Genomic DNA, 15,001 nt, shown 5'->3' on the forward strand with positions numbered 1-15,001 from the left:
TCTCTGTGCACCCCAAATTCTTTACAACTTAGCAGTTTTTGCTGTTTTGCATCTTTTATTAATTTAACATTTTGTTGGAAGCCACTAATACCTCGCGATCATATTGGCTACTGTTCCTTGTGGCACTCCTGGTCTACCGTATTTATTGACCTTGTTAAGCTGTGCCCCCTATCCTAACTTGTTCCAAACTGCTACTGCTTGATCTGCCCCTCCTATTATGAGATGTTCTTCCAACAGTCTCGATCTCTTCTTATGGGCATGTTCGCAGCCAGGTCGACTGTCCCAACTGATACTACCATTCTGTGCTCTCCATTTTTGTACTTCCATGTTCCCAATCCAAGGGCCTAACCTCCTTTCCTTTACCTTGTACATTCAACCAGTTTTTATATTTTCCAGTGGCCTTACCTGCTCTACTAACAATAGTTGTGACTTTCCACTGACTGGCCCCTTCTGGCAAGTTTATCACATTGGTGCCAACCTTTGGCAGTTGTCCTTTGGGACAAATAGTAATTCTGATGAACCAGATTAGGCTATGTCCTTCTTCAGACACCCAGTCAATTTCCACAATCATAATTCTGTAGCATATTTGCATGAGAAGTACCTGGTTCGTCAGCACTTTCAATAACCCCATTTGAATCTGCAAACTTGTAATCTGTGCCCACTAATCTTGAAGAGTGTACATGAACAATCTGGTTTCAATGCTGCAACGGTATGGTTTTACCACCTGTACCTCCAACCTTTCCTGAACCTTTCCACTCATTGAATCCATCATTTATAATATGCAATGTCTCCCTGTTTAAAAATAGTTTCCGATGGCCAGAAATTGTGCCTCAAAGCTCACAGAATTCTTGGCGATTTCTGCTTTAAGGAACTCTCTCCTACCCACATGCAGTGCATTCAAATGCTCAGGAAAAGCAGAGCTAATCGTAGAAAACGCCCAAGCTGGAGGATGATCTTATTCATGACTGATTTCCACCAAAAACCAACTGATATAGACTGTAACCCCCAATCATCTGGAGTGAATTCTTTGCATGGATGGTCCACGCTAAAGCCGAAATTAATTTACAATTTGGCCGATCTGCCAAAATTTTACCAAGTCTTTTGTCAATCACAGCATGACTTCTCTCGCATACGCCATTACTAAATGAGCTTTCTGCAACTGTATTCATAACTATTATGTTGAAGTTCTTGCTCACATCCCAAAATTCATCATTGGCAAATCCCCCCCCCCCCCCTCACTTTCAGTGAAGAACTTTGCTGGTGGCCCCAGTCCAGTCCCTATCCATTTTTCTATTATCTTTTTTTTAAAAAAAATTTTATTAAGGCATATATAATTTTAACAACAATTTTCAAGTGGAAAAAACAACAGAACAAATAACACCCACCCAACCAACAACCAAACCCAGCCAGTGTGGCTTACATGCACAGTCTCCCAGTCCCCTTTCCCACTGGCTATTTCCCACCTCTACCCTCCCCCATACTGCCCTCTTTCCCTTGACCGCTCCCCCCACCCCGTTATATCTGCTGACAGCTTAATTTGCCCTAAAGAAGTCGATAAACGGCTACCACCTCCGGGCGAATCCTAGCATCGATCCTCTCAGGGCGAACTTGATCTTCTCAAGCCTGAGAAACCTGACCATGTCACTGACCCATACCCCCAATTTCGGAGGTTCCGAATCCCTCCACGCCAATAAGATACGTCTCCGGGCTACAAGGGAGGCAGAGGCCAAAACACCAGCCTCTCTCACCCCAAACACCGACACACCAAAAACCGCCACCTCTGGACTCCGAACCACCCGTGCCTTCAGTACCTTTGACAGGACATCGGTAAATCCCTGCCAAAATCCCCTAAACTTCGGACATGCCCAAAACATGTGGGCTTGATTTGCAGGCCCTCCTGCACACCTCCCACACCTATCCTCCACCCCTTCAAAGAACCTGCTCAAACAGGCCACAGTTACACAAGGTTACACAAGGTGCGCCCTGTGGACCACCTTGAATTGTATCAGGCTAAGCCTGGCACATGACGAGGACGCGTTAACTCTACTCAGGGCATCCTCCCACAATCCCGCCTCTAATTCCTTGCTCAATTCTTCCTCCAATTTTTGCTTCACCTCCCTTATCGAGGCTCCCTCCCATTCCATGAGTTCTTTATAAATTTCTGAGACCTTCCCCTCTTTCTCCCCCCCCCCCCCCCCCCCCCCCCCCCCCCCCCCCCCCCCCTCCCCCTCCCGTTTTCAACACTACCTTGTCCTGCATCCCCTGGGGCGGTAGATCTTTCCATTATCTGTTCCATAATTATTTTCTTTTCTTTACTACATATAATTGTCAACTTAACCTAGTTGCCAAGTCTACAAAGTGTCATATAAAAACGTTCTTTTCTTTATCCCACACTTTAAAAGCCACAGCCACAATTTTATTTCAATCTCTCGCCAAGGGCTGCAATGGTGTTCTTCTATATTTCTTACATGTATCACATTTATCTGTTCTGTAAGTTTGGTAGCTTCTTCCTCTCTTATACTCATATCCCTAAACAAAAGTTGTAATCTTTGGGAAGAAGGATGGGCAAATTGCCAATGCAACTTTAACACAATCAACTTTGTCTTCTAGACTCCTGTTCTCTCTGATGCTAACAGTGCTTCCTTAATTTCTGTACAAGAAAAATTTGGGTTCATTAACGGGATATGGTGGTGTCCAGATTGTCTAAATTGTAAGCCCAGAGTTTTTCCAAATACAGTGCCTTGTCATTTTTCATGTCAAGTTTCATACGTGTTTTCTTCATTGATGGTCAACTCAGTAATAAAGCTATTTCGCTGAATACGACATCCGTGCTAATAAAATGTGTCTTTCCGGGGATTTTAGAAGGAATCAGCGATTTAAGAGTATCATCATCGCCAAATCTGAAACTCGTGGAACTTCCAAATTCCTTAACCTTGTTCCGATTTCTGTCATTTAAAAAGTCCAGCTAACATTTCAACCAGTCTATTCTACATGCTGTAGATGTACATCCGCTGTCTAATACAGCACAATTGAAGGAATCTGCGTCCAGTACATTCATCACTGGACTGAAACTTCTCGTTACTAAGACAATGCCTTCTCGTTGGTCAATATCTCCCTCTTCTTCAGAGCCTTCTGTCTTGTGTTTGGTTCCAAACGCCCTATTGTATCTCTTAGAACAGTTTATTAGACAATGGAATTTTGAATCACACCTAAATCACTAATTGACCATACCGTGGGTATTTCTGGGGTTAATTTTTTTTATTGAAATTGGAGAGAGTTAACAACAGCTTTCTGGAGAGGATTAGCAACAGCTTTCTGGAGAGGATGAGCTGGACCTTTTACCTCTGTGTTTCCAAAATCGAAACTGAAATCTCCTTAGTCTGAACCATTTCAGTGGAATAAGATCCGATCACCACCTGTCACCGGACAAAGTACAGCCTTTTAGGCTAATTCAACAACTACCAGCCAAATCAATCAAACCTAGTCCCAGTCCATCTCTATCACTGAAGCTGGCCAGCCTGCAACTCCAGTTTAAACCAACACAGTGATCTCTCCTGCTGCTGAATTCTTCTGCTTGAATTAAAGAAACTGGCTCCCTTAAAGATATATATCCATTAATCATCCATGGAGCAAAAACATAACAGAAAAAAAGGGGAATATACAGGAAGGACCCTTGCATCATGTACCTGTTTATCAATGGAACACAAGACAGCAGGATATATAACCCCATCTATTTTGTTTCAGTGGGTAAAAGCCAGTAGCTTGTTACATTTCATCTCATGAATGCCTCTGTAGGAGACCCTCCCAGCATTTCTTCTTTTGAAAGAGAATAAAGTGAGATTTTCTTCCAATAATGTAAGGCTTGGACCGACAAATGTTTAAAACAGCTTGGTCTGGAAGAGTTGCGACATTAGCCCATGAGTATTCTCAATCTCTTTTTCAGCAAATTTGTTCCTGTTGATCTCTTCAATACTGAGTTCAAAGGTGGCTGGTCCACACACCCAGTTTGTTCAGTGGTTCATGGAAGAATGTGTGGAGTGTTTGGACCAGGGCAGTCGTGGTAGCGTTCTCCAGTTCATGCCTTTTACCATGGTAAGTCAAATCGAGAGATCGACTGATCACCAACATAAGTAATGAAAATATCGTGCTCTTCAAATTAACAGTTCAATATCTATGTACAGTGTGGCATGCGCAGGGAACAAATGGTCTTGATTAATCAAAATTCCCACTCATGGGAGTTTCATTTTCCAATGGAATACACCGCACTACTTGTAGCATGAACTAACATGCAAGCACTCAGAAAGTAAAGAACATTATTCTTTTTAATTTCAAATCTTCAACAGTGCACTGAAACAAAGTATAAAATAATATGTTATACAGGTACAGTTTTGGATAACTTGCCATTGCATCCAAGTGGTATTAGGGGATCGGTAGAAATTTTGGTTTGTGGAGAATTCTGGCTGATGTGAATTTACTGTACAGTGTTTACAAAATAGGTGTACACAACCTGTCTATTTTGCAAAGTTCCTTAATTGTGGATCGACACAAGTTTACAGCACTTGGGCTGTTCAACCGGATTGTCAATGTACTGCATCAAAATTGGCCAAACATTCAACATTCTGAATTATGGTCTTGACCCGTGTGTGCGCGTGCTCACTCCAAACTGCAGAGTGGATCCAGGCAGTTGAATACATAGTTCCATTCTCACCCTTCCCTATCATGGAAAGTTTGATGAATAACTTTTTTAATTAATTAGATTATTCTGAATGCTTAATCGGAATGAATGGTTTATTGAATAGTGTATAGCCTAATTTATTTTATTATTTTTTTAAATTTAGAGTACCCAATTCATTTTTTCAAATTAAGGGGAAATTTAGCGTGTTCAATCCACCTACCCTGCACATCTTTGGGTTGTGGGGGCGAAACCCACGCAAACACGGGGAGAATGTGCAAACTCCACACAGACAGTGACCCAGAGCCGGGATCGAACCTGGGACCTGGGCACCGTGAGACTGCAGTGCCAACCACTGAGCCACAGTGCTGCCCTGTGTATAGCCTAATTTTGCACAACACGAAGATGCCATTCATCCACCTGAAAAAGCAGGAAAAGTATACGGTAGATCACGGCGTATACAATCCCATTTTTATTGACACCAAACCTCATGATTAGACCCATACGTAGCATATAAGTTGAACCCCCACCCACCCCACTTTCTGATAAGATAATCTGTACTCTGAATAGGAGGACATCTCAATTTTTCACCCTAGGAATGTATGTTTTACACACCGTATAAGTTAACACATTGGATCAAGCAGGTATTGTAGGCCATGTTGCCAAGAAGATGCATGGGGATATAAGAGACCCCCCCACAGAACAGACCACGCATGACAAATGACATACCAACATGGATCCTCAGGTAAAAAGGGTAAAGTACAAAGTTGGTTTCAAGCTAAAAGTCGTAACAATTTGCTAACTCGTCAGATGACTGTGCTGCAATGAGGGAATTTGGTCCTAATGAAAAGCTCAGCCGAGAATGGAAGGAAGAATCCACCCACGAGAAGATACCCAAGAACAAATGCACCGAGAGAACACGGACCAACCACTGGCCTGATCTTGAGAAGCCTGCATTGGAATGGGTCCTTGAAAATAGTCAGAAATGTTTACATCGTCATTGGAAATGCATTGCATATATATGCACTTAAACGGACAAATCAAAACCCGAGTCCTGCAATGCTTTCAGAACAACAGCTAGTTGGTGTAGCCGCTTCACGAAATAAAAATATCTGGTGTTACGGGAGAAGTCCATGATTGTTCTGGGCTACCATTTTTTGAGACTAATTAGAGACTTTTTCCCCCCACCTTTCAAAATAGGGACTACCAATACCGGCAGTTCACATTTTATACTCTGTGTACAAACTGACTCCTGTTTTGCAAGGGTTTTTCAAGGCTTTGAAGGTCCACTTATACACCACGATCTATGGTAGCTGTTACATAGAATGTAATTATTTATATGTATGTTTATGTAATTTGTGCCCTGAAATTCATTTCACCACTAACAGACAATATTAACTCATTGGGATCATTTAACACTTCCTCTCTTGATCATTGGGAATGTGTACTCAACTAGTTGTGAATAGATAAATATGCTGGAATTTGAGGATGTGTGATGGAAGGATGTGTGATATTGTGGCAGCTGTGTTCTGTAATACTACTTGATCCTTTTCCTTGACCTTGCTAAAGACACTGACTCTCTACAGGGTACAGTTCTGTGGGTGTCATGTTACCTCCAGTTCTTTGCCCATGTGGCACTTCTTCCTGTAAGAGCATAAATATTGAACGCCAGTCGGAGTTTGACCATGGCTAGAACCGTAGGTGTAAATTTGCCATGTTTAACTTTATTGCATTCTCGTAACAAATCCAAAAACAATGTCTCAACTAGATAGATGAAAAATACTTGCCATGACGAGATTCTGATTGTTTGGTGACAATGCGCAGTGCTGAGCTGTAGGGAGTGTTCCAAAACTGAGGAATGCCCATTGTTGTCAGTGGAAACTAATTTGATTCTGCGGGCATTTAACGAGTTGTCGATTCAAGCCTTTCAAATTTGATTTATCTTTCAAATTTCCCATCAGTGGATTTCTGCGTGCTCATATCTGTTTGGCTTCACAACATTTTCCGCTATTCTTGTTATTAGTTTTTCTGTTTTGCACTGTTTAATCACCTTCATAATTAGAGCTTCGAATGGAATATTTCCATTATAACCTTTAGTAAAATGTCAGCCTTGGCTTAGTTCCAGCACTCTTCCCTCTAAGTCAGTGTTCAAGCTCAACTCCAGAAAGTTGAGCGTATAATCCAGGTACTTCAATGCAGTATTGAGGGAGTGGAATGTTAGAGCTGCTATACATCTGCCCCATCTGTCCTCCCAAGTGAACTTATAAAATCCTATGGTACAAGAAAAGGATGGGATTTCTCCTGGTGTGCTGGCTAGCACTGATCTCTCAACCAACATTAGCTGGTGTTTATATATTTAATTGTTGCTCATAGGAGTCTACTGTGCGCATATTGGCTGGTGCATTTCCTACAGTACTACAGTGATTACACTTCAGAATTGGCTGTAAAGCGTTTTGAGTTGGCTTGGGAAAGTTCTCCTTTCTTTGCATTGGCTATTACTTATTCTGTGAGAATCTTGGACAAACTGCCGTAATAAGAACTTAAAAGAATTCTCTTAATTATTTTATTGTATTTGAGCGATGTTATAATTATATTGCAGCATGAAGGAGTAAAAGTTTATGACATCCTTTAACATTCAATTTCTTTCCAGACAGCCTCCAGTTTCAGCCTGAGGTTTAGATTTTCAAAAGCTGGCAGGGGACGGTGTGCATCCTGGAAGCTTCGGTTTCCAAACTGGAACGAGCACTTGTAAAAACCGTCAATTCAGTCATGATTGGCGGGGCAGAGTCGATGGACCGAATGGCCCACTTCTGCACCCACGTCTTGACCATATACAGTTTTTTCAGGGGTACAATGTGTCTACAGATTTCAGAATGAGGTCTTGCCACTTGGTGTATTATTTTACAGTTTGAAGGCGTTTACTGCCTGACCTCATTTAAGCCTATTTTTCTGAAACAGGTTTCTGAACTGGTGAAGCTACCTGCCATGTCCAAGCCAAAAACAGTGCTAGCAATAACTGATCTGGGCCTCCCACTGGGACGCAGGGTGGCAGCAAAGGCCATTGCCGCCCTTTGAAGAAGACCAGTGCACCTCTTCAGACCTAACTAGGTAAAAGAAAGAAATGTTCACTGAAAAATGCAAACTCTTTACATGCACCTGCTGTCATTGGGCTATGTCTTATGTACTTTATGGCTAATGCCTGTCAACATCAGCTCACGGATTTAAATCATTCACACACTTTTAATCAACAAATTTGCAGGTCAAAGCAGTCGGCTGGGAGTAGGACAGACTGTCAGAAAACCCCCAATGTTACATTTGATATTAAATTGTGTATTGCTACTTATTCGTTATACATTTTGGGGATAATTCTGCGCATCCCGTAGGAAGCCACGCTGACAGAGACTGCAGATTATGAAATCAGGACTACAGTACCGCAGCCACATCTCCAACCTGCACTCTCTCCAAACCTCAGCTCCCCTGCTAGGAACATATATTCTGCATCTTGTGTTTACATTCATTCATTGAGTCTCTTGGAACCTTAGTATTTGTGGCGTATTACACAGGGCCGTTGAGACAAAACCATTCAAAATGTTCAGAATACAGTTGGTTACTGTAATAAAAAAGCTAGGGATGAGTTTTGCTGCGTTAAATAGTCCTTTCTTGTTCTCCACTTTTATTGCATTCCTCATTTAGCGCAGGGCCACAAGCCAGGGTATCACGTAGGGACACTGAGATTCAAATTTTGTACCTTTCCTGTATATATAGAATCATAGAATTTACAGTGCAGAAGGAGGCCATTCTGCCCATCGAGTCTGCATGGGCCTTGGAAAGAGCACTCTACTTAAGCTCCACCCTAACCCTGTAATCCAGCAATCCCACCAACCCCTTTGGACACTAAGGCAATTTATCATCGCCAATCCACCTGACCTGCACATCTTTGGACTGTGGGAGGAAACCGGAGCACCCGGAGGAAACCCACGCTGACACGGGGAGAGCGTGCAGACTCCGCCCCGACAGTGACCCAAGCCAAGAATCGAACCTGGGACCCTAGAGCTGTGAAGCAACAGTGCTAACCACTGTGCTACCGTGCCGCCCTGTCACGTTATCCTTGTCTTTGTCAAGTTGCTATCATGTCCTATTTACCCTGATCAATCCTGTTCTGTGTGTGCTATAGTCACATACTTCATTTTATATGTGTGTTTAAAATGTGCATCAAGTCATTAAAACCTTATTGAAAGATTGCTGTTTTCCGAAGACAGCTGAGAAAACCTGTTAGTTTACCATGCTTATTGTAGTTAGGAGATTGGCTTGACTGAACTTGGGAACCAACAATAAAGCCAATTGGTTTTTGATCCATGGATGTTATATCTGAGGTGAAAATTAAATTTCACCATTGATGCAGTTTGTCACTCAGATGTTCTCTGAGAAAATTGGGCACCACTCAGGTTTTTTCTGATGATGCATAGGGTGTTAAGCCACTGCTTCCCAGTCAATTCCAGCTCACAGAGCATATTTTAAACTTTCCAGTGATCAACTTAAGCGAGATCATTAGAAACCTGTAAAGTAGTAAGCGAGTGTAAATATAACTTAAAAGGTAAATAAATTCAATTGTTTCCCACCCTCTTAACATGTCAATGTGATTACCTGAATTTTATATATGAAGCCAGTTACACTGTACTCAGTTGGACAGTGGGAGTGACATGAACACAATGTTTCAATACCGCTTTATGTCTTTTTTGTAGCAGCATTAGAATTGAAGAATTCCGGGGATCTCACGGTGACGCAGTGGTTAGCACTGCTGCCTCATGGCGCGAGGACCCAGGTCCGATTCCGGCCCCAGGTTACTGTCCATGTGGAGTTTGCACATTCCCCCCGTGTCTGCGTGTGGGTCTCACCCCCCCCCCAACCCAAAGATGCACAGGGTAGGTGGATTGACCTACGCTAGATTGCCCCATAATTGGAAACAAAAGAATTGGGTACTCTAAATTTATAATTTTTTAAAAATTGAAGAATTTCCTATTAGGATCTACAATTCTTCTGAATCCAATTCTGTTTGCATAGTTTTCGTTCAGACTTTGGTGAAGAGAAGATGATTGGATGGAATCATAGATCCATGCCAAGCACAAACAGATAGGGTGAAAGTTACCTTTCAGTATTTGCTGTTGAAATACTTGTTGAGTATATGCAGCCATGAACCAGTTCAAGGTGAACAAGCATTAAAGTCACCTCCTAAAATTAACACCGTTCACATTGGCAAACCCCACGTGATATTGACAGATTCTATGTAATTGTTTAATTTTTGGAAGGAAAGTTACTTGTATGTGCACCTTCAGGCAAACAGCCAGAGATTGAAAATTGCTGAAGCTTGTTGTGGCGAGGCTCTTCATGGTAGTTGCCAGCAGTTTGATCAAGAGCATTCAGATTATGCAGTGTAGTTCTGGAGTTTAAGCAAATCATTCCCACGCTGTTTTTCAACAGATGTTCATCAATCTCAGACCTAGCACTATCGAATTTGTCAAACCTCTGTTGGTTCAAGTCGATTACTGAATGATCTTGTTTATTACAGCATTTCTGCAGAATCTACGTTAACGAGCTGCAATGTGGAATCTAAAAATGGGGAAAGGCTACCTTGCAGAAAGAATTTGCAGTCCATTTCAAGCTAGGTAAATGCGAACATTACTCAATTACCGTGTCCTTTCAGCAGATGTCATCAAAAGGCTAAAGCATTGCATTCGATGTCAGTATAATCGATGCCAGAAGGAACACACCATGAAGAGATATGTTTTAGCTGTCCCATTTGAAGTGATTCAGCTCTAATAGATTCACTGAGTTTGTGCCAACCACATTGTCCCTTGAACAAGATTTAAATTTACTCTTGTCCTGTTCAAGATTAACTATGTTATATCTAGATTTTAACACTTTGTGTACTGCTGTGTTCGTTTAATTTCACCAGATTTTAACACACTCTGCCTTTAGCATATGAAATTTTGAATTGAAATTAATGTTTCAATAAATCTGCGATGACAACCATCCTATCCTCCAGGCCTCTGTCGTTCCCTGATTTAGCTGCTTTCAAGTTAGAGTGGTGTTGGTGATGGCACACAGGCAGGAGTCTCTCGAGTCTTTGGTAATGCAGTCAATTTCAGTATTTCTGCATAATGGAGGGTGGGTGGTGGTGGTGGGGAGAATGTTACGACACAATTGTATTCTTCAAGAATGAATCACAATGGCCAGGGGAGAGATGACACTTGGGCAAATTACCAGAATATGTTCTTGGATGTGCACTTACCACCTTCTGGACAGGACGGACAAAGACAGAAACTTGGAGACTGGAGGTGAAATGCTGATCACTTCTTGTTTTCCAAACAATACCTCTGCGTTTCTCAACACAAGAGAACACAGGGAAATTGGCAGATCGTTTCTCTTCTGGCAAGTTTTGTGGTGCATCATTTGCAAGATTGAGTTCTGCTTTAATAACATGTCCACAGTAATAGTTACATACTGTGTATTTGGAAATCTGTATAGTAAATGTTATAAAATGCTATTTTGTAACTAAATGGTCAAATACTTTGTCTTATTTAGCTGTTAAGCTGCTTAACAAAATAAACATAATTCTTACATTTACTTTGAAGCTGTTTTATTGTTTGTTGCCAATATAATACATCAGCCTGATTAATAAATAAAAGACGTGAAGGCTCTCCTACTTGAACTCTGCAGTAACAGCTACTGCACTCAGTTCTGTTTTGCCTAAGCTGTAGCATCTCTGATTGTACTTTGCTGGCTATTTCCACTTTAATGTGTGGGGCACCAATACCTTCAGCAGAAATTATAGTGCAGATTTAGAAACAGAATAACCAAAAGTGGGTTTTGGTCATTGGTTAACCATTTGTAAAACCACATATGCTGATGTAGTAGAACAATGAATTTAGGTTGTTGCAGTAGTAATAGTGTGCCCAAGGAATCAGAACTTGGAAGGTACTTAAGGGCACTGATACTACAGGGACTGACTGCTGTGCTATGCAGTGGCCAGATGAAATGAGATGGACAACAGCGCACAATGTTCCAGATGAAATGTGGATTTATTTTTTTAGTAATTCGTACTCATGAACACTGATTCCAACTACAAGATAAATTCCCTATTGGCTTAAAAGGCATTCCAGTGCTGTTGTCCTACTTTTGTCACGAGGGACCCTCAACAAACAATGTAGGTCGCAGAAAAACATGACTACAAAACTGTTATTTTCTATTTACGAATGGTTCACTGTGCCTGGTGTAAAGCTCAAAAGTAGCGTCCTTGGGTGTTTCCCTCTTCCTCCTGTAAGATGGGATGTCTTTCCTATTTTGATGTGGAGATGCCGGCGTTGGACTGGCGTGAGCACAGTAAGAGGTTTTACAACACCAGGTTAAAGTCCAACAGGTTTGTTTCGATGTCACTAGCTTTCGGAGCGCTGCTGAGGAAGGAGCAGCGCTCCGAAAGCTAGTGACATTGAAACAAACCTGTTGGACTTTAACCTGGTGTTGTAAAACTACTTTCCTATTTTGAATCTGAAAGTTGAACAGAGAATGAGGAAGTTGTGTCTTACATTTACTCCATTAGCCTTCTAGTCATTATAAAGATGGCTGTGTATCCTAAATGTAAGGGAAAGAAAATTATTTACTGGAAGTCGGAATTTACCATCGCCAATACAGATGAAGAACCCTCAACTATAGTAAAGAAATTAAAGAGGATAAGTATGGGAGATGAACGATTGCAATCTCAGGTTCTCTCCACTGCTTCATTAAATTTGAAGGTCAGAGAGGAATCTCCCAGAGTTTTTTCCAAAATTGACCTTTTCCTTTCAACCACTCCTTCGAGACTAGGACAGTCGAGGGGGAAGAAAGTGGTGTGCGGAACTTAGATCATACTGTGATGGATAGGCTCACTTGGAACAACCGATTGTTACCTGTACAAAAGTAAGGTACGGTAAAGTCGCCTTAGCTCCAGATGACCATACATAGCTGCTTTCCCCTTTTGAGGGGGAGAGCTGACTGGTGGTGATTTAACCTGAGGATCACCACACCTCAGGCGAGAGGCAGGTTGAGAAGACTGGGCCTTTATGAATAACCTCAGCCGGTATGGGAATTGAACCCACGCTGCTGGCCTTGCTCTGCATCACTGTCCAGCCAAGAGAGCTAAACCGGCCCCCTTTACAAAAACAAAGTACAGCAGGTGCTGAAAATGTGAAAAAAAAAGATTCCTCAAAATTTGCAGATGTAACTCTGAAATTACTGCAATTTGCTTACTGATGGTGAAGTGAAGTCACTAGTGTTAGGTCAACAAATGAGCCCACAGCAAGGGCCCGAATAAGGCAATGCGCTGAATGACTGATTAATGTGTTTTGGGGGGGAATGTTGGTTGAAGCGTAACTTCTAGCCAGGCCACCAGGCGAATGTCCTGCTTTTTTTGAGTCGCCCCACATGACTATCCACCCAAACATGTAAATGGTGCTGAGGATGAATCGGTCACCCAAAAGGTCAGTGCCTATAATTAATGTACCACTTCCACTTTCTCGACATGGGTGTTGCATTCTTGGAAGAGTTAAGGCGTCCACTGAGTCAAGTTAACATTTTCTGTTAAAACCATTTTGTGTTGAATTCCTACGCACCTGTCCGGTTCAAATCTCTTGAATTTCAGGGAGTTGTATTTGTGAAAGAAAACATCTGATGCTGTGATGAATTTGTGTTTAATTTGCAGAAAGTTCACACTACAGCAAACACTGACTTCATCGTCTCAATAAAAAGTAACCTTTCTGAACAACATATTACCTTGTTTTCTATTCTTAAACCACCGTAGCGAGTAAAGTCATTAGCTTTCAAAGCTGCACATGGGTGGGGAATTGTACAGAAACCTACGCATTTATTTTTTGGCCAAATATCTGTAATGCATTGAATGCAACAAAGATGATTTCCTCATTTAGTGAAGCTGTAGTTGCCACATTCCGGCGCCTGTTCGGGTACACAGAGGGAGAATTCCGAATTCTCAGTGTGTGCACTCAAACTTACTTTGAGGAATGATTTCAAATTCCAGAGGGATGCTAATCCATCTAGAACATTTTCAATAATAACGAAGTCCTTGATTTGACTTTGCTTTCACAAAATTAATCAGTCCAATTATGGTTTATTTATTAAAATTGAAACTCAAGCTGTCTTTCAGTGTTTTACTTTAACTGCTGTACGTAACGGTTCTGTTCTCAGACTTGAAAAGAATGTGTAGTGAGGGTGATACAGCTGACAATCTGCAGCTCCTAATTGTTTCTTTCTATGATCTGGGTAGATCAAGATTAGTTTTGCACAGTTTCTGACCCCCCCCCCACCCCACCCCAAAATAACATTGTAAAATGAGAGCGAAAGGTCAAAGATTGTGGTGCAAGAGATAACAAATGAAGATAAATGAGACGATTAAGTCAATGGAGTGTTTAGGTAATATTAGGTTTTGCACTAAAAACCTGAAGATTCCAAGAAAAATGCAATTAAATTATGTAGTTTGGAGATGCTGACAAATAAATGGGTACCAAAGTGTGATGGGCTTAATTCCAAAGCATAGTGTAGTTAGTAGTCAACCAACAAACTATAATAATAATAATCACTTATTGTCACAAGTAGGCTTCAATGAAGTTACTGTGAAAAGCCCCTAGTTGCCACATTCCGGCGCCTGTTCAGGGAGGCCGGCATGGGAATTGAACCCGCGCTGCCGGTCTTGTTCTGCATTACAAGCCAGCTGTTTAGCCCACTGTGCTAAACCAGCCCCTATAAACAATGCCCAGAAGAATATTCATTTCCATAGCGTCAATAAATTAAATGAGAGATCGGAGGGGACATGTCAAAAAGGTTAGTTGTCAAATGTAAAGCCTTTTCCTTCACTTATAATTCATCCATCTTTTAGATTAAACAGTAAACCAAGACCTCACCCCCATCTGCCGCTTGGGTGGATAAGAAAGGTCCCATGCCATTATTTCAAAGAAAAGAAGGGGAAATATCCCTAATGTCCTGGCCAATATTCACCCCTAAATTGACATAACAAAAACCGACATTTGTCACAGTGCTGTTTATGAGCATTTGCTGTCCTTATTGGCTAATGTCCTACAGTACAGCAGTGAGTACATCTCAAATAGTATTTCATTGGCTGTAAAGCATTTTGAGGCATCTAGGAGTCATGAATAATATGTTAAGAGTGCAAGTATTTTAACTTTGATATTTGGATGCTGCAAAGAGGGGGCTCAAGGATCTATGGGATAGATGAGTTCAGATGGGCTTGCTTCGTAATTATCTTGTGTTCATGAAATAAGGAAT

The 15,001-nt window shown here is 41.5% G+C and overlaps 1 protein-coding gene across 1 annotated transcript in view; it reads left to right on the forward strand.

Annotated features, from left to right (window-relative positions):
* med24 (mediator complex subunit 24) overlaps positions 1-11,296 on the forward strand; it is an 87,478-nt gene extending 76,182 nt beyond the window's left edge. Inside the window, exons 25-27 of the mRNA XM_072487402.1 lie at positions 3,944-4,092; positions 7,631-7,780; positions 10,239-11,296. Coding sequence (XP_072343503.1) covers positions 3,944-4,092; positions 7,631-7,747 — 266 coding nt within the window. The 3' untranslated portion in view covers positions 7,748-7,780; positions 10,239-11,296. The remainder of the gene's footprint in view (positions 1-3,943; positions 4,093-7,630; positions 7,781-10,238) is intronic.
* Positions 11,297-15,001: the final 3,705 nt, after the last annotated feature.

This window comes from Scyliorhinus torazame, chromosome 21 (assembly GCF_047496885.1).
Source record: "Scyliorhinus torazame isolate Kashiwa2021f chromosome 21, sScyTor2.1, whole genome shotgun sequence".
Lineage (NCBI taxonomy): Eukaryota > Metazoa > Chordata > Chondrichthyes > Carcharhiniformes > Scyliorhinidae > Scyliorhinus > Scyliorhinus torazame.